The 24,471-nt window shown below is 43.1% G+C and overlaps 1 protein-coding gene across 5 annotated transcripts in view; it reads left to right on the forward strand.

The window, feature by feature from the left end:
* The window catches only part of AEBP1 (AE binding protein 1), a 146,610-nt gene that overhangs the window by 56,370 nt on the left and 65,769 nt on the right, over positions 1 to 24,471 (forward strand). For 2 of the 5 annotated variants that reach the window (XM_073588626.1, XM_073588630.1), the window contains exons 1-3: positions 16,418 to 16,834; positions 20,921 to 21,228; positions 22,434 to 23,180. In XM_073588626.1, the coding sequence (XP_073444727.1) occupies positions 20,961 to 21,228; positions 22,434 to 23,180 (1,015 nt within the window). In that variant the 5' untranslated portion in view covers positions 16,418 to 16,834; positions 20,921 to 20,960. Of the gene's footprint in view, positions 1 to 7,348; positions 7,371 to 16,417; positions 16,835 to 19,310; positions 19,447 to 20,920; positions 21,229 to 22,433; positions 23,181 to 24,471 lie in introns of those variants that run through there. The other 3 variants (XM_073588629.1, XM_073588627.1, XM_073588628.1) reach the window with 3 other exon arrangements.

The following is a 24,471-nucleotide window of genomic DNA, read 5'->3' on the forward strand; positions in this document are numbered from 1 at the left end:
ATAGCATTAGGTTCGTCGTACAGCAAACCCAAGCCTTGAAAAAATGCGTTCACATTAGTCAGAATAGGGTCATCTGGATTCAAAGAAAACGCCCAATCCTGGGGATCGCCATGCAGCAAAGAGATGACAATTTTAACCTGCTGCGCGGGGCTCCCTGACGAGTTAGGCTTCAAAGCAAAAAATAATTTACAATTATTTTTGAAACTCAAAAATTTAGATCGATCCCCAAAAAATACATCAGGTGTGGGGATCTTTGGTTCAACAGCATGTGAACGAGCAAGATAGGCGGAAATTCCTCGCACTTCAGCAGCGAGCTGCTCCACACGATCAGACACTTGCTTTATCTCCATTGAGAGAGAAAAAAAAAAAAAAAAATTCCCCCTACGGCCTCAGAGATATAGAGGAAAGAATATACACACACCTTTTTTTTTTTTTTTTTTTTTTTTTAAACACAATTCTTTCCTGCTATTGAGTACCCCAAGATCTGCGGTTGGGCGGGTGATTCTGTTATGATTGAGTCACCGTAGGAGGCAAAAACAGAAATACAAGCTAAGTCCTGAAAACCAGAGAAGTTGGCAACTATCAGATTGCAGACCCCTGAACCTAACAACACAACTAGCAGTAGCCGTGGGGGGTTCCTACGATGACCTAGACCCCTCGATCACAGCCGGAGAGATACATAGGCCTAAAGAAGGAAAGGGGAAATCTAACTGCCCCAGAGCAGACCCCAAAGCAATAGGCAGCCCCCCACATATAATGACGGTGAAGCAAGATGAAAACACTTACACAGACAGAAAGACAGGCTGAGCAAAGACGGGGCCCAAAAACTACCTAGATAGGAACGGATAGGAAGGCTGCTGTCTGCAATTTGCCAAAACCCTATCAAAGACAAAAGCCAACAAGCTGATATAAAAATGGCCCTGAAGCAACTAAGCTTCAAAAACTAAATCAGCACTCAGGTACATTCAGAAGACAGAGCTCACGGAACACTGCACACTCCAGCAGGGAGTGGCAGAATCCAAAAAGCAAGAAAAACAAAAACAAATCTTAAATGCAAAAAGGCAAAACAGAAAACTTAGCTTTAGGAGAGCAGGAATCAGACTGGTGTCCAAGAGTCCACAGAGAAATCACCCGCATGGCAGAAAGGGCGTAGGCTGCCTTAAATCCAGTCAGTGACTCCACTCAGCCAATCGTCTTCATTAGTCCCAGGTGCCTGATAATCAGGCTCACTACCTTCCTTCACTAGAATAGGGAGTTCACCAGGCCTCAGTGACGGAGGGGAAAATGAACTCACAACAGTTCAGTGAGTAGCGATCGTGACACTCAGGCCAGTGTTACACGTCCATGAGGCATGAACTGTGCCCATATTGGAATAATTGCCATACAGGCATATAAGGGGCAGTTAGCTAAGGTCAGGGGAGCTGGTGGTTGGTCCAGGCTTCATAGACTTCTGAAACTGACATCAGGAGCTAAAAGAGACCACTCCATTTGTCACCACGTCTTGAGTCCACAACTTGATCTCAGGTTGGTATGTCAGTTGGGGGCCTAACAAAGACCAACAGGGCTGTCATCCCAAAAGGAATAGGCATTGTGCAAACCTCACTCATAATGGGCAGAGGTGCAGCCATTGATGGTACTAAAACGTTCCCAGAAACACGAATGATGGCAACTATGTTTTAGGCAGGGAGGCTGTCACCTTCTCACAAATATAGATTACATAGCATTATTTAAAAAAAAAAATAAAACTCATTAAAGGGAATCTGTCAGTAAGATAAACCCCCCCCACGCCAAAACCGTACATGCAGGTTTCTGAAAACTAAATCCATTGAGGCCTTTATATGTTCTATCTGTTGCTGCACTAATGAAAACTAGTATTTACATTCATACGCAAATGAGGCTCTAAGTGCCCCAGCTGTAAGATAGCCCTTTCCCAAACCTTTTCCTATTGAGGTTCCACTAGCCTCGTTAGCTTGACTGATAACTCACTGTCTGATTTCCTTCGCTGGTGCCTGACTTCACATAGACAGCGAACTATCAACCAAGCTAAAAAGGCTGCGGCTGAGCATGGTGGAAACAAGCACAAGAGGCAGAGGCTTGGGATGTGCTTTTGTTATGCCCAGAGCACTTAACGTCTCCTTTGAATGCAAATTTAAACTCTGATCTCTCTGGAATTCAACAACAAATAAAAGATATAAAGGTGTCAATTAATTTACATTTCAGTGACCTGCATGCCCATGTGTGCAGTTTGCAGGGTTCAACATGCTGAAAAACTCACTTTAAAGTCCAATAATGGGACAATAAACAGAGCTTGAACGTCATAATTGACTTGATATATGAAAAGCTGCAGTGTATGGCACTGTGACATTAACGGTGGAAGAAGTTCTCAGATGATTCTTCTCTGTAAGATTTTTTTTACATGACAAAAACCTAGAGTTTTAACAGGGGTGAGTAGATTTTTTAGATCCAGAATAGATTGCTAGATAGATATGAGACATCTAGGTGGTATTTTGAGTTAACCTGTAGACATATACTACATTGCATTGTATATACCACTACACATAGAAGGATGTTAATGATTTATTACCCCGCCTGGCTTGGATGTGTCATGGAAATAACACATGGCTTTAGTTAAACATGTGTAACCTATTTTTCCACTGAAATCACCTGGAATTGCATTTACGTGCCGCACACTCAGGGTTTCCTGAAAAACTTTGTAGAGAGATGGAAATATTTGTCCTGACTTAGCTGTGGGAACTGCGAGGAAAGCAAAACCTGGTCTGCTGCTCTCCAGCCGACAGTAATGCAGTTATGTCATACGTTTAGAGATATAAAATGTCACTTGAGAAATAAGCACAATATTGATGGAAAATGGATGTGAAAAATGATTCTGAAACATAGACATAACATAATTTTAGCTTTGACAATTGCCAGGATCTTAAGGTGGCCGTACACGTTAATGTCGACCCAACCTACCAACTTCAGCCGGGCTTCAGATGTCTATGGTGGTGTCCCCATTACCCTCACAGCTGATGCCAGAGGAAAAAAGAAGGCTTCTGATGGATACCAACATACTAAAACCGCTGTCAGTAGAGTCTAGAAGAGGCAGAAGTCTGGAAGTGGCTTACAATATGTCAGAAAGGTGGTTATTAAACACGTCAAGGGCTTTTACATGAATTGGACAACTCCAAACAATTAGATGCCACTGATTGTTCTGCTATTCACTAGTTGTGGGCAGTCGCATACATAAAAGCGAGCAAAACACAAAAAGGTCCCTCCAATATGATACCAGACTTTGCCACCCATTTGTTTCTTTCACCCAATTTCCAAACTAAGACTGAGCACCCTTTTTCTCTGAATTCCTAATAGTGGTTGCTTGTCTCCTGATCATTGTGCCTCCTAAGGCTCTCGCTTAATTAGCTGCTAAAGAGCGTGAAAGAAAGTCAGAACTCTTGTGTCGGGCCCTTGGTCTCTGAGCACAGTGTCTAGGTCCCAGTATTCACTTTACAGGTGGCGCGTATGATAATGCCAACATTATGCCAATATCACTGGATGACACAAGTGGATGGGGCCATAATGCACCCTGTGTAAACTTCCAGCAAACTGCCGAGAGTTGCCAGTTATTATGCTTGGATTACTCCTTGTACTCTGGTGCTATTCTTCTGTTGCTCTCATCCTGTTCTTGTCCCGGGTTATGACACTGACTACGCTTTACTCTGTGATCCCCCTAATCTGACCCTAGCTTGTATGACTTTCCTATTGACTAACCAAAGTTGGTATCCAACCTTGACTATTCTTCTGATTACGATATTGTCTGCTGATTTTGTCCCTGGTTCTGTCCCTTCTGTTACTGACGCAGCTGGTTCGACTGTTGTTTATTCTGGCTCGCTTCTCCGGCCGGCAGCTACATGGAAGCAACTCATTAGACCACATTGAAAGTCCATGTCTATCTATATGTATTAAAGGGTGTAGGTCGGGGTTATTCTAGAATCTGGCAGATAGAGTGGCTAGCACAAAGCATGTCCAAGATAGCCATTTCGAGCTGTCAGCTTCAGAAGACTTTACACTCAGGCTGAGGTAATGAGAATGGTTAGTCTCTTTTTGAGGGCACTAGTTTTGTTTTCACAGAGCAATATGTTGGCACAAATCTTGTTGATTACACATCACAACTGAGACACTGAGCTTGGAGGTTACACTACACCTGGAACAGTCTATAGTCTTGGCAGTTGCACTTAAGTAATGAGGCTGCACAGAACTTACTGTAAAGGGAACCTGTCACCTGTTTTGGCTGCTCTAAGATGCAGCCACTGCCCTTCAGGGCTTATCTACAGCATTCTATGTAAATAAGCCCCCGGTCCGATGGGTGTCGCAGGTCCGGGTCCAGAGCCTCCCATCTTCTTGCGACGACGCCCTCCTGCTTGCTTCATGACTCACCAGCATTGCGCTCATGCGCAGGCATACTTTTCTGCCCTGTTGAGGGCAGCGCAAAGTACTGTAGTGCGCAGGCGCCGGGAAAGGTCAGAGAGTCCCAGCGCCTGCACACTGTAGTGCTTTGGTCTGCCCTCAACAGGGCAGAGAAGTCCGCCTGTGCAGGAGCGTGATGCCGAGGAGCGATGAAGCAAGCAGGAGGGCGTCGTCGCAAGAAGATGGGAGGCGCCGGACCTGGACCTGCCACACCCATCGGACCGGACTGCCCCCCCAGGTGAGTATAATAAAACTTATTTTTCTTATCTTCCAGGTCAGACCGGGGCTTATTTACAGCATTATAGAATACTGTAGATAAGCCCTGAAAGGCAGTGGCCGCATCTTATAGCAGCCAAAAGAGGTGACAGGTTTGCTTTAAGATTTACTACTAAGAGATACAAATCTTGGCTGTTGTAGTGTACCGGTAACAGTCTCCTACAACAGGGTTCCCCAACTCCAGTCCTCAAGGCCCACCAACAGATCATGTTTTCAGGATTTCCTTTGTATTGCGCAGGTGATGCAATTATCACCTGTGCAATACAAAGGAAATCCTGAAAACATGATCTGTTGGTGGGCCTTGAGGACTGCAGTTTGGGAAACCTTTCCTACAACAATCCTACATGCTAGATGCAAATTCACCCCAATTATTCCGGGGCAGAGAACAACGTGTTTTTCGGATGCACATTGTTTCAGTATGGGTCTCTCAGTCCATGGAAAGTTCACATTTCAGACCAGAAGTCACTCCCTTGAAATGACCATGGCAAAGCTCATCACCTTTTTCTTCAGCTCCTTCCTCAGTCTCCATCTACAGCACCTCTCAGTGACCACGGCACAGCGCCACTTCGCACAGAGGTCATAGTCTTTGTCGCTATCTCAGCCCACACTCTTTGTAACGGCACTGAGGATCCTGAATTGGATCCAGAACATAGCTGGGACATACTGGATCAGCCTTGAACATGCCGGGCCACCCTTTCAGCCCTAATTTGACTAAAATTAACTAAATGGACCAAGCAGTACATAACCTCACATCCATTTTTCTCTAGGAGCTTATAGAGTCATTTTATAGATGATCCCCTGACCCTAGTGACTTGGAATGCAGATTTTGGGTCAAGGCTGTCAAACGTTTCTTCTCCTTCTGACCATTGATAAAGTATGACATTCAGTTAAACATTTGATATGATAAGTATGCTCTGCCATTTTGCTAATTATAACTGGGCTTCTGACTAAGTCCACCGACTGAGAGGCATCTGGATCTCCTGGCATTGAAAGGTGTGAGCCACTTTGCAACCTCAGTAGTCATGATACTACTTAAAGTGAATTTTGTAGCACGTGCACTGAAGGACCGCCATGGACATGGACCATCGTCAGAACCCTAATGCTCAAATACTAAATCTGGTTCTGGATGAAACTCTTACACTGGGTTGGGAAAAAGAACATACGGTATTTTGTCTGCAGGAGATGTTCTTTAGACATTTTTAGACACATATGGCATCCAGAACTCGTAGGGCTTAGAAAACATCATTTGTAGATGGCATAGATAGAGTGCAATCCATACTATATAAACATTACCCATGCTGGTAATGGGGTACAGTTTAACTAAAAGTGGGGTTACCCATCATTGCTGTAGTTTTTGGATAAAAGTTAATTCTATACTGTTCGTTTTGCAAATGTCTCCTACTGCTTGAAGTGATTCCAGGATTCCTGAAACTGGGGCTCCCACTGATGGTTACAATGAAGGGGCCAAAGTGCCGGTGCAGTGTTATGTCCTCGTCACTGTTTTTCTCCTGCACATTGATCCTCGGGTCTACCAGACTGTGCAGCATGTGAATCGTTCCGACCACAGTTTCCTGCACAGCAAGGTGGCTCGCAGTGGCGCTGTGCACAGGTAAAATACAATGGGATGCAGCGCTCCATCAGCACCACATTCCTTTTACTCTCAGGATCGAGGGTGATCCCTAAGGTCAGACCATCATTGACATTAAAGTAATGGCAGGTGGCCGAGGTGTCATTTGGTGTCTTTCTCATAGAAAACACAGACACGCTCCTGTGTTCAGGAGAGTCAGGAGAGATGACTGAGGTGGCTGTTGACCCAACGATCAGCTGAAGCATTGTTTGGCTGACAGCCATCTAATATGTATGGCCAGCCTCACAAAGAGATCTGATTGGTTGCTATACGGAGCAGGAAGTGTTGTCGTATGGAAGCAAACAATGAAGCTTATCTAACAAGCATCTGTAAGTTCTTCTAAATAGTTTTTATTTTTTTATTCCATGGATCCCTTGAATATTAATCAATTACGTAGTGTCCTGCCTTTAGGAACTCCAGCAATTGGCCATAATCTTTGGGAGAAACTAATAGCAAATGTTCAAATTCTCTGCAGCACCTCCACAGGATAATCATTGTATTACACCAATTCCATTTCAATCAACAGATGTTTTGTGAATTGCCGGAGGTGTTGGTCTAGTCTTGGTAATAGATTAGGGTCCTATACATGGGCCCTTCCTGAGTTCTCTAATAATGTCGTTATGAAAGAGTTTTGAAAGCCGACAATGTAATGTAGCTTTTCTTTATTGGTTCTACATGTAGCATGCTCACTTCCACCTCTTGTGGAGCTAAACAAGCGAATTTCAACCTTTTCGCTTATACTTGTGGTGTCAGCACAAGTGTTGTGCAATTCAGCATGAAGAATCCCTGTCCTGCCGCCGGAGCCTTTGGCCTTCTCTGTTCCATCACGAGGTCTCATCTCGTTCCAATGTGTTTATCATTTTGTGCTCTGCCAAGATAAATCTCCTCATGCTATCCATATTGTGGCTGATGGGTTGCAGAAAATGTTTTTTAAGTGGTGGCCAGATGGGTATGACAAAATCTTCAAGACGTCCACCAGCGTTTAACCCTGTCACCTCCACGCCCGGTGAGTGCAATGGTCAGATGTACGATTTCTATTTCAGAGTTGAGAAGATAGGGTTAATACAGTGCAGATCTGAAAGATCGGTGTTCTGTAGAGTTCAAAGGAGGAATTGATGATTAATCTACATTGCTGTAAGAAGGGGTTAATGAAGAATTGTTTTTCTGTTTTGTGATAGAGATAAACTGCAGAACCGCAGAGAGTGATAATATTAAGGTACTCCGAAGAACTAGGAGACACTGTGACAAGTTGTTCTGTACAGCTGGAAAACAGTGTTGGAGGGGATCACTACTTGAGATAGTCTTCAGAGCTGACGGTGAGATACTCTGCAAAGAAATTCTGTTTATATACTTAAGATCAATGTCAGCTGAACACACTGATTTGGCAAGATTGGCCCACCATCAAATGTGTATGGATGCTCCCATCAGTCTCTTTACAGCACATTTTTGGGCGAAAAAAGGGTTGGACATGTTGGCTTTCATCATGCCCCATTCTCGTTTTCTTTGAGAGATAAACCATAGCCAGAAGAGTCTCACAATGGTTTATTCCCCTCTACCAAAAATAAGATAACATATAGCTGACTTGAGTATACACGATTCTGATCCAAAAGAGATGGCTTTTGGAAACAAAAGAGTCTATGGCCAACTGTAAAAGAAAGAGTAATAGTGGAAGACTCTGACAGAGTCAACTGTCCTGAAATGTCCGGCAGGTTTCTGGTAAAAGGGAAGACCTCCAGAATCCTATAGGAGTTGGCAAATTGCCTGGATGCATGCCCAAGCCTTCTACAACTCCCCAGAAAGAAGATTTCAGAAGGTTTTCTTTTTGTGATGCTGGGATATTCCATCATCAGATTGGGTTTTGGTGTCAAAATGAGCATCTTGGGGTGAAAAGAAAGAGAGTGAAGGAGGGTGATCTGAATGGGGGATTCACAGTGACATACCTTGAGCCTTCTAGGCCCAACTCAAAATCTCCAAAAAGGTCCCCAGCTATCTAAGTTCTTTAAGGGTATTTGTCTTCTCATATATGACAAAAAGACCTGTGGGAACCCTAGACCCCTAGCCCTAAGCTCTCTGAAATGTATTACCATTGGAGACTCATCATGAATCATGAGTCAGCAGTGTTATTCAGCAGTAAAAAAAGGCAAACACAGTTCTGGGATGTATTAAGAGAAGCATATTGTCTATATCACGTGAAGTATTAATAATAATAATCTTTAACGGGGAGGCCAGTTAATAGAGCGTTGCAGTAATCCAGGTGGGAGTGGATCAATGCTACAGTGAGGGTTTTTGTTGTTTCCATGGTGAGAAACGGGCAGATTCTAAAGATGTTCTTTAGGTGTAAGCGGCAAGAGCGGGCAAGAGATTGTATATGGGATGTGAAGGAGAGATTGGTGTCAAGTAATTATTCCCCACTACTCCTCCTTAGTCAGGCCTCATCTGGAATACTGTGTCCAGTTCTGGGCACCACAATTTAAAAAAGACATTGAAAAACTGGAGCAAGTTCAGAAAAGAGCTACCAGGATTGCTTAGCTTGCAAAAAAGAAGGCTAAGAGTAGACTCAATAGCTGTCTACAAATATCTGAAGGGATGTCACAGTGTAGAGGGATCATCCTTATTCTCATTTGCACATGGAAACATGAGAAGCAATGGAATGAAACTGAAAGGGAGAAGATACAGATCAGATATTAAGAAAAACTTTTTGACAGTGAGGGTGATCAATGAGTGGTACAGGCTGCCACGAGAGGTGGTGAGTTCTCCTTCAATGGAAGTCTTCAACCAGAGGCTGGACAGACATCTTTCTGAGATGGTTTAGTGAATCCTACGGGGGGGGGGGGGGGGGGGTTGGACATGATGACCCTGGAGGTCTCTTCTAACTCTACCATTTTATAATTCTATGGACTCCTGACATTAAATTTAGTCTACAACATGGTGGTTATTTGTTCTATCTTCATCTTGCCCTTTGATGTCAATCATCCACTTGGAATAGTGATCGCACTATTACAAATCCCAAACTGGATCTCAGCACCATCATCAAGTTTTGGAAACTTGCAATGGAAGTCAAGGGCATCGAAAAATCGTTCTGAATTCGGTATGTCTATCTATGGCACAACCACACAAGGTGAGCCTGGCATTTACATGTTTTATCCACCAAAATATTTACTGACATATTAATCCAAATGAACACCTTTCTAATTGGTTCCTCTTATTGCCTTCCTTCTGGCATGGCATAAAAAACAGGGGCGGACATACCATTGGTGCAATCTGCGCAGCCGCACAGGAGCCAAGGAGGTAAGGGGGCCACATCAGATGACTTTGTACATTATGATGAAGGACCATACTGTATATTGTTCTTGCACAGGAGCCCTCTTCTGGCTGTGTCCGCCAGTTGTGAAACAGAAGTTTCCGCATAGGTACTTTTCTTGCATCAAAACTACACCTGTAATAAAGGTAAGCTTTGCTGAGCTGGGATAGGGGGATAACGATAAAATGCTCTGCAAAGAATCTGAAACAAATCCAAAGTAAAGCACCATAATGGCTTTCACCACTGATGACTTGACAGGCGCAATAATCTGCAGGCCTTTGGGGATTACTGTAGCATTGATTGGACTGCGTAGTAATAAAGCATTGCCAGGTACAGTCGTGGGCTCTAGAAATAGAAGTTTGAGATATGCTTTCTTATTCTTATCCTAATGAATCTCTCAGCGGACGGCTCCTTGCTTACTCTGGACTCTCAAGAATCCTTGTGTTTCTTGTACCTAATTAAAATAACAAGAGCTTATATCCAGTGCCAGAAAAATAATGCCCCCAACAACACATTTCCTGTCTCCTGACCCTCTCCCCCCACACACACTGTGGAATGGAAACCTCCCACTCCTCTTCCAAACTCACAGTCATTATGATCCATGCTCAGCAGACATATGGAAGATCACACAGTGTGCGGCCTGACATGGGAGACTTCAAAGATGCGGAGCTCCCGCTTATTACTTATGGACGTAAGGGCCCCCCTGTGCTGTATAAAGCAAGTGCATCTGTAAATACTAAGAAGTGGCCATGTAGCCTCCATCCATTCCATCTGCACAGATGTAATTCTTTACATATGGAGCACAATGCCTACTTTTCACTTTTTACGGTATATGTAATATGACTTTCCATTAAGCGGGTTGCGGTTCAGACATTAAGTGGTTGTGCATGCAAGTGCGTGCCCCATAGCAAAAATTGAGTGGAGGCCCAAACACCCTTATCTAGCAACAGTCGGCCTCTTCATTATCCCTATCTTCTCCATCACTTGGAAAGAAGGGGGCGCCATTAAGGGCGTAGCTATAGAGGGTACACAGGTAGCATGAGGCACGAGGCAAACAGCATGCTTGCCAACTTCTGGAAACGGTTGTTCTGGAGCCTCTTTAGTATAACGTGTGGGAATATAATTTTTCCAAACCTCTCTTTCTTTCCTGGCCTTACCCCTTCCATTTACCTGTTGTCCGTCACCCAGAATGTGTTTCTCCACTTAAGGAAAGAGCATTCTCTTGCGAGAGTTCAGGAGGTCCCCATTTTTACAGAGAATGTCCTAGATGTTGTGGAAGAGTTAGTTGGTATGGCCAAAAGGTCCCTGGTCTACAAGCAGGGGCAGACATAGAATCCTAGAATGTTAGGGTTGGAAGGGACCTCCAGGATCATTGTGTCCAACCCCCTGCTCAATGCCGGATTCACTAAACCATCTCAGAGAGATTTCTGTCCAGCCTCTGTTTGAAAAGTTCCTTTGAAGGAAAACTCACCACCTTTCGTGGCAGCTTGTTCCACTCATTGATCACCCTCACTGTCAAAAAGTTTTTTTCTAATATTTAATCTGTTTCTTCTCCTTTTTAGTGTCATTCCATTGTTTCTCAGGTTTCCAAATGCAAATGATAATAAGGCTATATGCACACATTGCGGATTTTTATGCTGATCCGCAGCGTTTTTTTCGCTCAGATTTGCACCAAACCTGCAATGTATTGCCCAACCAATGTAAATCAATGGGAATCCAGAATTGCTGAGCACATGCTGTGGAGAATTCTGTGCGGATTCGCAGCGTTTCATTTTCCGCAGCATATCAATTCTTTTTGCAGATCTGCAGTCTGGAGATGTGACCGCTCTACACGGCTCTGGTGACACACTGACAGGAGGTGATCCCCCCACAGTGTATCACTGCGTCGCCGTCAGAGGTCACCGGAGTTCGTGCTGTCACTTGCAGCACCGCTGTGTCAGAAAATTCTCACACAGTGGTACTGCCGTAAAGTGAGAGCACAAACTCCGGTCACCTCTCGGTGATGCACTGCAGGAGCGATTATCTCCTGTCAGTGTGTCACCAGAGCCGTGTAGAGAAGTCACATCTCTGGATGTGACTGTTCTACACGTGAGATCGTCGTGGGACACTCGTTATTTAGGACTACGTTGGACAGTAAGTATTTGTGTTGGTTTATTATTCTATTTTTGTTGCAGGAGATTGAGAGATTAGGCGATACAGTAAGTATGGTTAATTAAGATTAATAAAGGACTACTCTGGCTGTGTATTTACAATACAACTATAGGATTAGTAATGGGGGTGTCTTATCCATTACTAAGCCGTGGACTTGATGTCACTGGTCAATACACAGGTAACATCAACCCCACAAATATTACCTCACTTGCCACCTCTACAGGGTAAGTGGGAAGAGCGGACTTAGTGCCAGAATTGCTGCATCTATAAGATGCGCCATTTCTGGGGCGGCTGAGAGCTGATGTTTTAGCCTGGGGGGCCAATATCCATGGCCCTTTCCGAGGTTATTAATATCAGCCCACAGCTGTCTGCCTAGTCTTTGCTGGTTCGATTTTATAGGGGACCCCATGTCAATTTTTTTCTGGGGTTCCCCTGTAAATTAGCCAGTAAAGGCTAAGCAAACATCTGTGAGCTGATATTAATAGCTGGGGAACCTTTATGGCTATTGGCTCCTTCCCAGAATATTAACATCAGCTCTCAGCCATCTTCTTTCCCTCTGCTGGTTATGAAAATTACGCCAGAGCCCACCCAATTTTTATTAAAAAAAAATGAGCACTATATAGCAGTATGTGAGCACTATATGGCTTTATGTGTTCACTATATGGCAGTATATGAGCACTATTTGGTGGTATATGAGCACTATATGGCAGTATGTGAGCACTATATGGCAGTATATGAGCACTATATGGTAGTAGATGAGCACTATATGCTGATATGGTGGTATAGCAAATGTTAGAGGAAATATACTGTGTGTATATATATATATATATATATATACTGTATATATATAGTGATAAAACACTCCGGGATCGCCTTTGCTGGGGTCAAAGGTCACGTGCGTTCAGCATGAAACTCAGGCGCAGAGCTGGGATTCGGGTGTAACTGACCCTGGGTCAGGTTTATTAACGGTGAAAGCAATGCAAAAGGAAATAAAACATAAAACAAATCCTTGCCTGTCCGGCACTAACTAAACAATGGACAACCTAACTACCAACTGGCGGGCTTCTCCCGTCCAGCCAAACCACAGTTGCAGTGGGCACTGCTTTCTCTCACGTGTGTCTCTCACACAGACAGGCTCTCTGTGTTCCCAGGCTGAGACACTCACACAACCACCTGGCATCCTTTTATATCCACCTCCCATTATCCATTAGTAAGCAGGTGCGATACTGACCAGACTAGGCCACATAGGAAAGGAATCTGGGCGAGATATACCTGCCCTCATCCACTATTCCCACATGATTCTCACAATATATATATATATATATATATATATATATATATATATATATATATTGACCTGTATAAACGATTGTTGGTGGGTGGCAGCTAGTGGTTACTTATTGTGGAGTTGGCAGTGATCGTGTTGGGGCGTATATATATACAACTATAGCCAACTCCACAATAACAAAAGGAATCACTAGCTGCCACCACCAATCATTTATACATGCTGATTGGACACCCGTTACAGGTAGCATATGACTTCAGGGGTGCGGTTTACAGAGCAAGAGGAACAGAGCTATTAAATTTGATATAATTAATTCTGAAAGATCGATAGTGTTCATAAAAAAATATACAAGATGTTACAAAATGGGAACAAAAAAATATGGTATATGCAATCACATGGGATAAAAGAGATAAGAAAAGAAAAAGTACTAAACCTGTTTCACGGAAATTACTCATAGCTTAGCGGATGGACTTACTCCTTAGGAAAAAGGACAGAACCCACAGAAAGCTGTACCATCCATCACTGGCAAAAAAACAAACAAACCTAAATTCTACTTTTTAATAGAGCAAAGTTGCGCCCACATATTTCCCTTTGGTGAGGTCATGTGGAGGCTGGTCGTGGGATGTGCTGGGTCTTTTAGAAGTGTATGAGATCCCCAACTTTCAGGCTGTGTGCTCATGTAGCTTTTTTTAAGCGTTTTTGATGCATTTTTCTGGGTCAAACCGCATCAAAAACGCTTAAAAGAAGCATCCCATTCATTTAAATGCATTTTGGCCTTTTTGTGCCAATGGATGCGTTTTTTACCGCTAAGGAAACGCTTAGCGGTAAAAAATGCAGCATGTTCATTAATTTCTGCTTAGGTCCGTGTTTTTGGCTATTTCCTATAGTCCAAAAGACGCGCGTAAAAAAAGCATCAAAAACGCGCGTTTTTTGCGCAAAAATCGCGGCAAAAACGCACGTTTTCTGGGAAGGAGAACCCGTTTCCTGAGCGTTTAAAAAACGGTACGTGGGCACATAGCCTCAGTGTTATGATTCGGTCACTGAGGAGGATAGCTGGGGAATAAGCTAAGCAACCAGGAAACCAGAAAGGTTGCTAACTTAGCAGATTGCGGATCCCTAAACCTAACAACACAACTAGCATTAGCCGTGGGGCGTTCCTACGATGCCCTAGATGCCTCGGCACAGCCAAAGAGTTAACTAAATCTAAAGCAAGAAAGGGAAAAGCTAAACTGCCCTGGAGTAGAACCCCAAAGGAATAGATAGCCCCCAAACATATATTGCCGGTGAGACAAGATGAGGCACAAAACACAGGCAGAAAATAGAGTGAGCAAATGATGGGGCCCAAACTGTCTAGATAGGACAGGACAGGAAAGATACTGTCTGCAATCACGCAAAAACCCTAAAAAATCCAACATGTCTGATATACAAAAACACTGAGGCCACACAAACTCTCCCCCACTAGATCAGCATTCTGGTGTGAACTGGAAGCAAAGCAAAAGATACTAATATAACAGGGGATTAGCAATACTGAACAGACTGACATAAGCTGTGACATATGAGCGGGGTCCAGCACCAATCCCAGCAGGGAATAATGCTGAACCCACACAGCAAAGCAGAAAGGAGAGAAAGGCAAAAACTGTATCAAATGCAAAAAGATTCCAGAAATCAAATAACTTATCTGAATGATGCAAAACCAAGGAGGGGAAAAGCAGACTTCACAATGCACAGGAAGAAAACCAAATCACCAGCAGCAACTGAGAGAAGCTTGCTCACTTAAATCCTCCCAGTCTGTAACCCCTGACCTCCACTCATCCTCTTCAGGTGTTAGGCTTCTGTCAACCCAACCAGCTCCACTACCCGCAGCAACCAACAGAGGGAGCCCAGACTCAGAAGTCAGATCAAGAGTGTTCACAACATTTCAGTATATCTTGGCCCCTGGAGGTCCCAGGCAGTAGATCTTGTCATCTTGTTTACTATTATGATTTTACTGATACATACAGATGAAAAATGGTGTGGATAGCCCCATTCATTGGCCGATATTAAGTTGGATGGCTTAAAATGGCCTTACGGTGATGTGAGTAAATGCGTTATGTTTGTCCCTTCCCAACGATGTCAAAAATATATCTCATCAGTCGCCGGATTTGTTTTTTTCAAAAATCGACGGATTGCGACTGATAGCAAAAAACTGATGTGTGAAAGGGGCTAAATGACAATAATCTTATAATTGATATCCCCACCCTTGTACCTAGGCCCAGCCATACATCCTAGTCATGTGGCCCTCCCTTTGAGCCCCTTTGGGTCACAGTACGGGCCCTATTATCATGCAAGAAAAGAGAAGGGCCTCCCCAGACTGTTCCCATAAAGCTGGAAGTAGACACTTGTCTAAAATGTCTTGGAAAGTTGATGTATTAGAATTTCCCCATCATTAAAACTAAGATTGAATAGGTCAACGCCTCAAAAATAACAATAACATTTCCCTCCTTCATCAAACTTTATAGTTGGCACTATATTGTCAGGTAGGAAACGTTCTCCTGGCAGTCACCAAACCCAGTCTCATTCATCAGATGCCAGATATGGAGAAGTGTGATCCATCACCACACGGAACACATTTCTACTGCTCTGGAGTACAGTGGTGGCGGTTTTACACCACTCCATCCAACACTTGACATTGTGCTTAGTGATGTAAGACTTGCATGCAGCTGCTCAGCTGTGGAAACCCATGATATGAAGCTCCCGGCGGGGGGGGGGGGGGGGCACAGTTTTTATGCTAATGTTAATTGCAGAGGAGGTTTGGACTTTGCAGTTATGGAGTCAGCAGAGCGTTGGGGACTTTTCTGACCTCTGCTCCTGAGCACTCGATGACCCCGCTCTGGAACTTTACGGGGTCTCCACAGGGTTGTTGCAGTTCCTTCCACTTCTCACGGGTGATGGGGTAATATTTAGGAGGGGAGAGATGTCATGATCTGACTTGTTATGCAGGTAGCTCCTATTACAGGACCGCGGTGGTATCAATGAGATCTTTACCACCACGAATGTCTGTGAAGGTAGACACCATGGTGAGGGGCTGATGTTATGCATCTGTGATAATGGGAATGAATGATAAACCTGAATTCAATGATGAATTGAAGACGTGTTTCCCAATACTTTTGTACATATAGTGTATGTTTCTAAAAAAAAACAAAAACCCCCACTACTGTGAAGCTAATTTATCTATTAATCTCAGGAAACCATCCATATAACCATAAACGCTTCCCCTGACTCATCATCCTCCCCTTCCTGTCCATTCCACTTTCATCCTTTTTACTTTCTCTACTTGTCTTGTAGGAGCTTTGATTTGTGGTGCTGGGAGGGTTAAGGATTTTTTAAGGGAGGCAGGGTAGAGAGGGGCTGGATTCAATTTCCTTCCAGCAGATGTCAGGTACAGACTGAGAGGGTCAGAGGAGTTGGAATAACGGCATGAAGAATTTGGATAAAAAGAACAATCTCTGGACCTGTGGTTTATAAATCCAAGAGCAGACTCCACAATGTTGTGTTTCCTCTGAACTCCGGTGGTTCTGGACTATCTCTGCAGCCTTCATCATTAGTCTCTGGTGGCCACAGAACCTAGAAGCTCTAGTGGAGAGGGACAGAATCATCTTCTTCCTCACTGGTGGTACCTGACCTAGGACTTCTACTATTTCACATCTGGATTAGCGGATCCTCCATTGAGGTTGTTGGAGCGTTCAGGGGACAGGTAACCAACCGACTAAGGCGCTACATTTCTGTCCCTGTATGTTGTGCCCATAACTTCAAAGTTCTGTCCCAATCCCTCTGTCCTTCTTTTATAGAGCTGATAAAATTATAATTATTAAGCCTCCTACTAACTCCCATGCTTGATGTGATTTTTTTGCACTGAAAGTACTAGTGTATTCACTATGCTAAGTAGCCTGATGGGGCTGGTTCACCCATCAACTGTTGCTCCCAATTCTCTATAAACATGCACACTCAGCTTGACTGAGCATACATGGGGTATGTAGAGTAAGCCAGTGTCAGACACCTCTCTTTCTCTCCATATAAAAAAATCTAAAATCTTGCAATTTTCACACTGGGCCTCATATTAGACTCACACTTCCTGTTCTGTACGGAAGACTTTTCAGCAGTCTCATTATCTTCATAGACAGGATTACAAAGAAAGGTAACACCTCAGTATATGTACCAGAGATAACACAGGATCCACCATTCAGAATAGGTGATGTGATCACTTTCCTCCACCACCTCCCTATATAATGATCTTTTCCCAGCTTAAAGCATGCTCAGATAACAGTTCTGTAGAAAAAAAATAGGGTTTGAGTTAGTCTATTGCTGCCACTATCCATGTGTTCAACAGGAAACAGAAGTCTATTAAGCCTAGTGGCCAGTGTGGAAATTGCAAGAATTTTTTTTTAATTATTACAGATAGTAATGTGAAAATAATACAATAAAAACATAAAAAAAATTTTCAAAAAATAAATTTAGCATAACATTTTAATTTCTCTTTGAAAAGTATCTGCCTGTAGGATCAACCTCCCTAAGATGTCTATATGGGCATGCAGGTCATAGAAAGATTAATGAAATGATATTATGATGTCTGCAATTCGATGTCTTATTACAGAGAAATCCACATTTTTGTTAATATGTAAATGAGCTGATAAGATCTATGGGCCGGACATAGATCTCCCTGAGAATCCAGCGCTTATTGTAAATAAAAGGAGGAGTTACCAATATGAAACATATAATGACTGACAGTCTGCATATCTCACACTGGTAATGCCTTTTTCTTTTAGAATAATCTCTGGAGGCGGATTCTCAGGGTGATCTATGTCCAGCCCATAGATCTTAACAGCTCATTTACATATTAAGAAAAACATGGATTTCTCTGGAATAAGATATCAGATCGCAGATATAAAGCTATCATTTTATTCAGTTTCCTATGACCTACATGCCCATATAGATAGCTTAGGAGAGACCATCCTACTGGCAAATTCCCTTTAAGAGCTGTGATTAGCTATTTTGCCCTGATCACCTATGTAAAGTGATAGTCACACTGTACGGCGCGTGCACACATAGCACATAGGTTTCTGCAGTCTGCAGCTGTATTCTTTCACTATGTAATGTGAATTTATGCTCTAAGAACTGAAGTATTTTACGCTTATGTTTTCTGGCACAATATCCAGAAATGACTTCTTATTTCGTGGGTTACATTGTCCTCCTCCCTATGAAACCATATGACATCTTGGAATATGAGTAAGATGGAAATCCCCTTATTATCCTGAGCATATGGTGCTGTGCTTTACATCCTGAGGTGTTAGAATGTCTTTACCTAGTGTTAGTATTTAGGATTTATCTGTCTTTTGTGCATTATTATGTGTTTTTTTTTCTCTGCTCTGGTTTTCTATAGTGATTTAGATTTGTAGTCATTTTTAGATGAATGGGTTTACAGTATGTTGAAGTGACCATGCAATGCAATTACATTTGTAAAGTATTATAGCCTCAAGAGCAGAACTCCGGTACAGTACTGTACATAAGCAGTACGGCGTTACACGAGATACATTACAACAGATTTGCCAACTCTCCTGCAAAGTCTGGCAGGGTCCCCCCAAAAAAGGTGAGACCTCCTAGACTCCCCAAAGTGTTGGCGATACTCCCAGGCAACACAGGGGCTTCCACAAAGCGGGGCTCTCAAAACATTCTTCATTCTTCCCTGAGGCTTAGCCTCCAGAGGAACATTCGGGGGGTCAGAATTGGGCATGGCACGCTGGAAAGAAAGTATGAATAGTAATTCGGTCACACCCATCTCCAAGAAAACAATTTGAAAAAGTTAGTACGGCCGATGCCAGCACCTGGTGAACCCAGGCAAGTGTCACGGGGTAGTCATCTCTACCCAGGTTACAATTTGCAATATTTGCCATACATGGATTGCCGTTGCGTGCACGCTGCTTGTATGGAACGGGCTCAGGAGATGAGCCTGCTCCATGCAGCACGGGTGCAGGCTGTATTACACAGCTGGCACCCAAGTCTCTTGCAATGAGAGTTAGCATTTATTGCAGCAGTTTAACCTCTTCAATTCTGATTATCACAGGTGTTTGAGGTCGATTTCAGTGATCTAAGGAGCCCTGAGCTACAAAACCATGAGTTTATTAAGAAAACAAAACAAATGGAATCTTTATGACACTTAAATCCAATTTGCATAATAATTTGGAACTCAGCATAAAGGCTTATGATATATGAAATCTGAAGCGGATTGGCTTATAAGGATAACTAGTCCACTTTCCCGTTGCACCTGTTTTGGACTCTCCCCTCCCATCATTATGTGGCTCATCCATAAAGGTATATCCTTAGTACATGTCATCAATATCTGTTTAGGAGTCTGCCCATGAAAGGTAATAAACATTATCTGCCGATGTGACTGTACCTGTGTTGGCATTAAAAGAGGCATAGATGCTCATGAGGAGAACATAATTTTACCTCTATATAAGTCACTAGTGCGACCACACTTAGAATACTGTGTACAGTTCTGGTCTCCGGTGTATAAGAAAGACATAGCTGAACTGGAGCGGGTGCAGAGAAGAGCGACCAAGGTTATTAGGGAACTAGGGGGTCTGCAATACCAAGACAGGTTATTACACTTGGGGTTATTTAGTTTGGAGAATCGAAGGCTTAGGGGTGATCTTATTACAATGTATAAATATATGTGGGGACAATACAAAGACCTTTCTAATGATCTTTTTACTCTTAGACCTGTGACGGGGACAAGGGGGCATCCTCTACGTCTGGAGGAAAGAAGGTTTAAGCATATTCACAGACGCGGATTCTTTACTGTAAGAGCAGTGAGACTATGGAACTCTCTGCCATATGATGTTGTAATGAGTGATTCACTACTAAAATTTAAGAAGGGACTGGATGCCTTTCTTGAAAAGTATAATATTACAGGGTATATACACTAGTCTCCTTAATATTGCGTTGATCCAGGGAGCTAGTCTGATTGCCGTATGTGGAGTCGGGAAGGAATTTTTTCCCCCAATGTGAAGCTTACTGTTGCCACATGGGGTTTTTTTTGCCTTCCTCTGGATCAACATGTTAGGGCAAGTTAGGATAGGATATGGGTTGAACTAGATGGACTTAAAGTCTCCCTTCAACCTTAATAACTATGTTACTATGTTACTATGTCAAAAGTCGTGCCAAACAAACTTTATGTAAATCAATAGTACATGTGAATTAAAGAAAGTTTGTAATACAACTTACCAGAGAAATATGCCTATTTTTCACTAATCAGCCATGTCTTCTACTTCCACTGATTTCAGAACTCTTCATCAGATAAAATTAGTCAAAATGGGCTTCCAGCTTAAAGAGAGAACAGATTATAGCTTCCTATCAAAATGTATAGAAAGGATATTAGGGAAGGTAATGGCAGAGCAGAGGGTTAGAAAAAAAGTAGTGAGAGACATCTGGTACTGATTCTTTTTAATAAGCGTTTTGTCTCGCAAAGAGCAGGATTCACAGCTACACTGCTCAGTACTGCTGCATAATGTCCTTGATGCTGCTGCTTCAGTCTACAGATAAGGGTACAGGACTCTCTTATGTCTGTGTGTGCTTAGCTATGTGTGGTAGACATCATAGCAGCTAGTCATGTCATAGTCAGCATCAGCCCTTGTCAATTATTTAAGATAAGAACTGATGGGCTTATTAAAGGGGTGGGGATAGGGTTTTGCTGTTTAGTTTTTCTTACAGTTGAAAATCAATAAAAAATACTTGATTCAAAAGACAATAAAATGACCACTACTAATTATATTTTTCTTTACAGGCGTCCTACTTCTTTCTTTGTTGCCCTCTGGAAGTAAGTGATGTGGAAAAGTGGAACCTCCCTGGTGATTCTGTCGCTTCTCCTGCCACTGCTGCCTTCTTCAGTCCGGGCACAGTCAGTTCTCACTGATGATGAAATTGAAGAATTCCTGGATGGATTCCTCAAGGAGTTGGTTCCTGAGGAAGATGATGATGACAAAGCAGAACCCAGAAGAGAGGAAGAAGAGGGTGGCCTAGTAATCACTAGAGGTGGAGGGTATGAGGAAGAAGAAGAGACTCACATGGGGAAAAAGCCAAAACCCCCTAAAGGTGAGGTTGGAGGTGAGGGGCAAGTTAATGGGCAAGTTTAGCAAGTAATCGTGTTGTACATTGACTGATTTCTGCCCAAAATGGAAAAATGAGAAAGAGATGACCCATAATGGAAATCACAAAAACATTCCTAGACAGTTACTGAAGATGTGACTCAACCTGCTAACAATTATCCACACGACAGCTTACAGATCTCGGATCGTGAACTCTCTGACACATGGGAGATATTAATGTGATCGTATTCTCACTCATTGTAAAACATTGATGGGCCTACCAATATCAGATAGGGGTGTTAGATCCCGCAACATAAAGCTCAATGCAACTAACGCCGAATTCCTTTTCCTGATAAAATGTCTGCTTTTTTCTCGAATATGCAGAATGTTGTAGCACTGTACTCATGACTGAATTACAGCTCTGTTGTATATGGGAAGAAAGAATTCCGTCGTAGGGTTGTCAACTTGATTTCTTACATTTTTTTTCCGGACAACCTCGATATAAATCACAAGATGGCCAACATCTTTTATGCACTCATCAGAAATCAATAAGTAATCATTGACATTAAGGCTACGGTCAGCTGGCCATATGCTCTCTGTCATGTGAGAGATTCGGGTTAGTTATACTAATGACACTCAGCTCAAACTCTATCAGAGCGTGAGCCGAGCGTCATCTTAGTGTGATCCGATTCTCTCGCCTGAGAGAGCACAGAAGATTTAGAACTTAATTTCTCCATCTCATCCGCTGTCTCTGTCCGCTGATTTTTGGACTGCACTCGGATGATATCGGAGTGCAGTCCGATGTTTTACACCCACCCATAGACTTGTATGGGTGCGTATGGCTTAATTATTGGATGCACTCTCAGCTTGCTGTGACTGTTTTCTCATAGCCTTGGTCCAAGTGCTATCTGATAAATTATATAGCACTCGGCTGTGTTATATGCTCGTGTGAGAAAGCCATAAAAGGTATACATGTCAGAAGCTCAATATACCAATTTCTTGGATAGTTGGCAACCCTACTCCATAAAGATCCTTGAGGCTCGATTTTATACAGTATTCATCTCATTATCTATCTTTCTATCCCATATCTATCTATCATCTATCTCATATCTATCTATTATCTAACTATCTATCTATGTATCTGTCTATCTATCCATCCACCTTCGCTATCTATACATCATCTAGATTTTGACTATGTTCTTTATACCACAGAAACAGCAGTAAAGGCTAAAGAAAAACCAAACAAAGAGAAAAAAGAGAAACCCCTCAAACCCACCAAAAAGCCAAAAGAGAAGGCACCTAAAAAGGAAAAACCTCCAAAACCAACTAAGAAACCAAAAGAGCCCAAAGAAAAAAAGCCAAAACCAACTAAAAAACCTAAGCCACCCAAACCTACAAAGAAGGCACCAGTTAAGAAACAAGACCGACATCCAGACATAGAGGAAGAAGGGCACAGGGACAAGAAAATAAAAAAAGAAGAGACATTCACGAGACCCCATTTGCCTGACGGAGAGGACAGTTATAGAACACCAATTACAGCGGAGGAAGAAAGAGAGAGACAACCACAAACTCATGAACAAGATAAACATGGCTATAGAAGACCTCAAGTCACTGAGGACTATAATGAGGAAAAATACAGAACACCCTACATCACGGACGGAGAAGAAGAACACGGGTACAGAACGCACGTCCCAGAGGACTATGATGAGGAACAATATAAGGAACCAGAAATTATAAAAGAAGGGTACAAAACACCTGATGTTACTGAACAGGAAAGGTACAGACAGCCCCCTGAGGAGAAGGAAAGGTACAGACAGCCCCCTGAGGAGAAGGAAAGGAGCAGGCCGCCCCCTGAGGAGGAGGAAAGGTACAGACAGCCTCCTGAGGAGGAGGAAAGGTACAGGAGACCACCGGTGACTGGCACAAAATTACAAACTGGAGAAGACAAATGGTCGGAAGGTGCGTTTTATCTATGTGATATTAAGATGCTGATAATTATAAAGGTCTCGTGCATACGGCTGTTCTGGAATTTGCCTTTACCGGTTTAGTTTCTTGACGGGTGGATTGAGGAAGAGTGTGAGGGGTTCTCAACTTCTCACCACTTTTTAGCACTAACCACAGCCTAGGGAATGTTATAAAGTAACACCCGCTGCTCCAGTGGTCTTCACCAGGACCGGATGTGATGGTGTCCTGTCCACACAGTACATTTATGTTGTATTGACTGCAATATTGATCGCAGTTTCTCTACCCCCACTTCCTTTTGCCTAGAGTCTGATCAGATTGTCAGTTACATAATCGATCAATTTTCTCAGATAAGAGAATATGCACCAGTGTGACACTAGCCTATCCCTTAGTGCTACATATTGTATAGTTGCTGCATAGAGATATTGGCTGTCGCGGTCAGGGCAGGAGAGCAGACGGCCAGTCCAAGGCTTGCGATGTGATCCTCGGGCATACAGCAGTTTGGTTCAACCACTGACGCCGGCGCAGAGGGGTGGACGGGATTTTGGGTGGGGTAACGGGTGAATATTCATTTTGCATTACATACGCTTGACTACACGGTGTGCAGCTATAAATTTTCCAGGGCTTACAGTAACGCAGTGCATCTACGTACAGCAATAAAATTTGCATATCCTGAAAAGGCTGTCCCAGCCCTATTTCAGGATACTAGTAGTATGGTACGCAAAAGGGACCTGATAGATTTCCTCTAAGGACCATGATTGCTGCAGAGGCAGCATGGCTGGAAGTAAAACTAGAGAGGCCCAGGTTAGAACAGGCTGAAAATGTCTCATTTCTCAGGGTGCGCAGATCGCAAGCGTCCATGTGCGCTAGTAGGTGCCGATGACCGGATGGGGAAGGGCAGGGAGCCGGGAGGGGCGGGGCTTAGCGGCGCCGTGCGCTGCAGGAAATAAACGCTAGTGTGAAACTAGCCTCAGTTGCAAGGAACCCTGAGGCTGTGTGCCCACGTAAGCGTTTCTTTCGCGTTTTTGAAGCATTTGTCCCGGTCAAAGCGCTTCAAAAACACATACAAGAAGCATCCCATTCATTTTAAATGAATTCCGCACTTTTTGTGCGCATCAAAAACGCGCAGAGATAAAACGCGCGTTTTCTGGGAAGGAGTCCGGTTTTGAAGCAGAAATTTTCTGCATACGTGGACACATAGCCTCAAATTGAGTATCCAAGAGTAGGATAAGACCTCATTCACATGTCAGGTTTTTTCACGTGCGATAAAAACTGAGCTTCTTCAGTG

Source organism: Dendrobates tinctorius, unplaced genomic scaffold (genome assembly GCF_039654945.1).
Source record: "Dendrobates tinctorius isolate UK_male_01 unplaced genomic scaffold, ASM3965494v1 ptg000104l, whole genome shotgun sequence".
NCBI classification, from domain to species: Eukaryota; Metazoa; Chordata; class Amphibia; order Anura; family Dendrobatidae; genus Dendrobates; species Dendrobates tinctorius.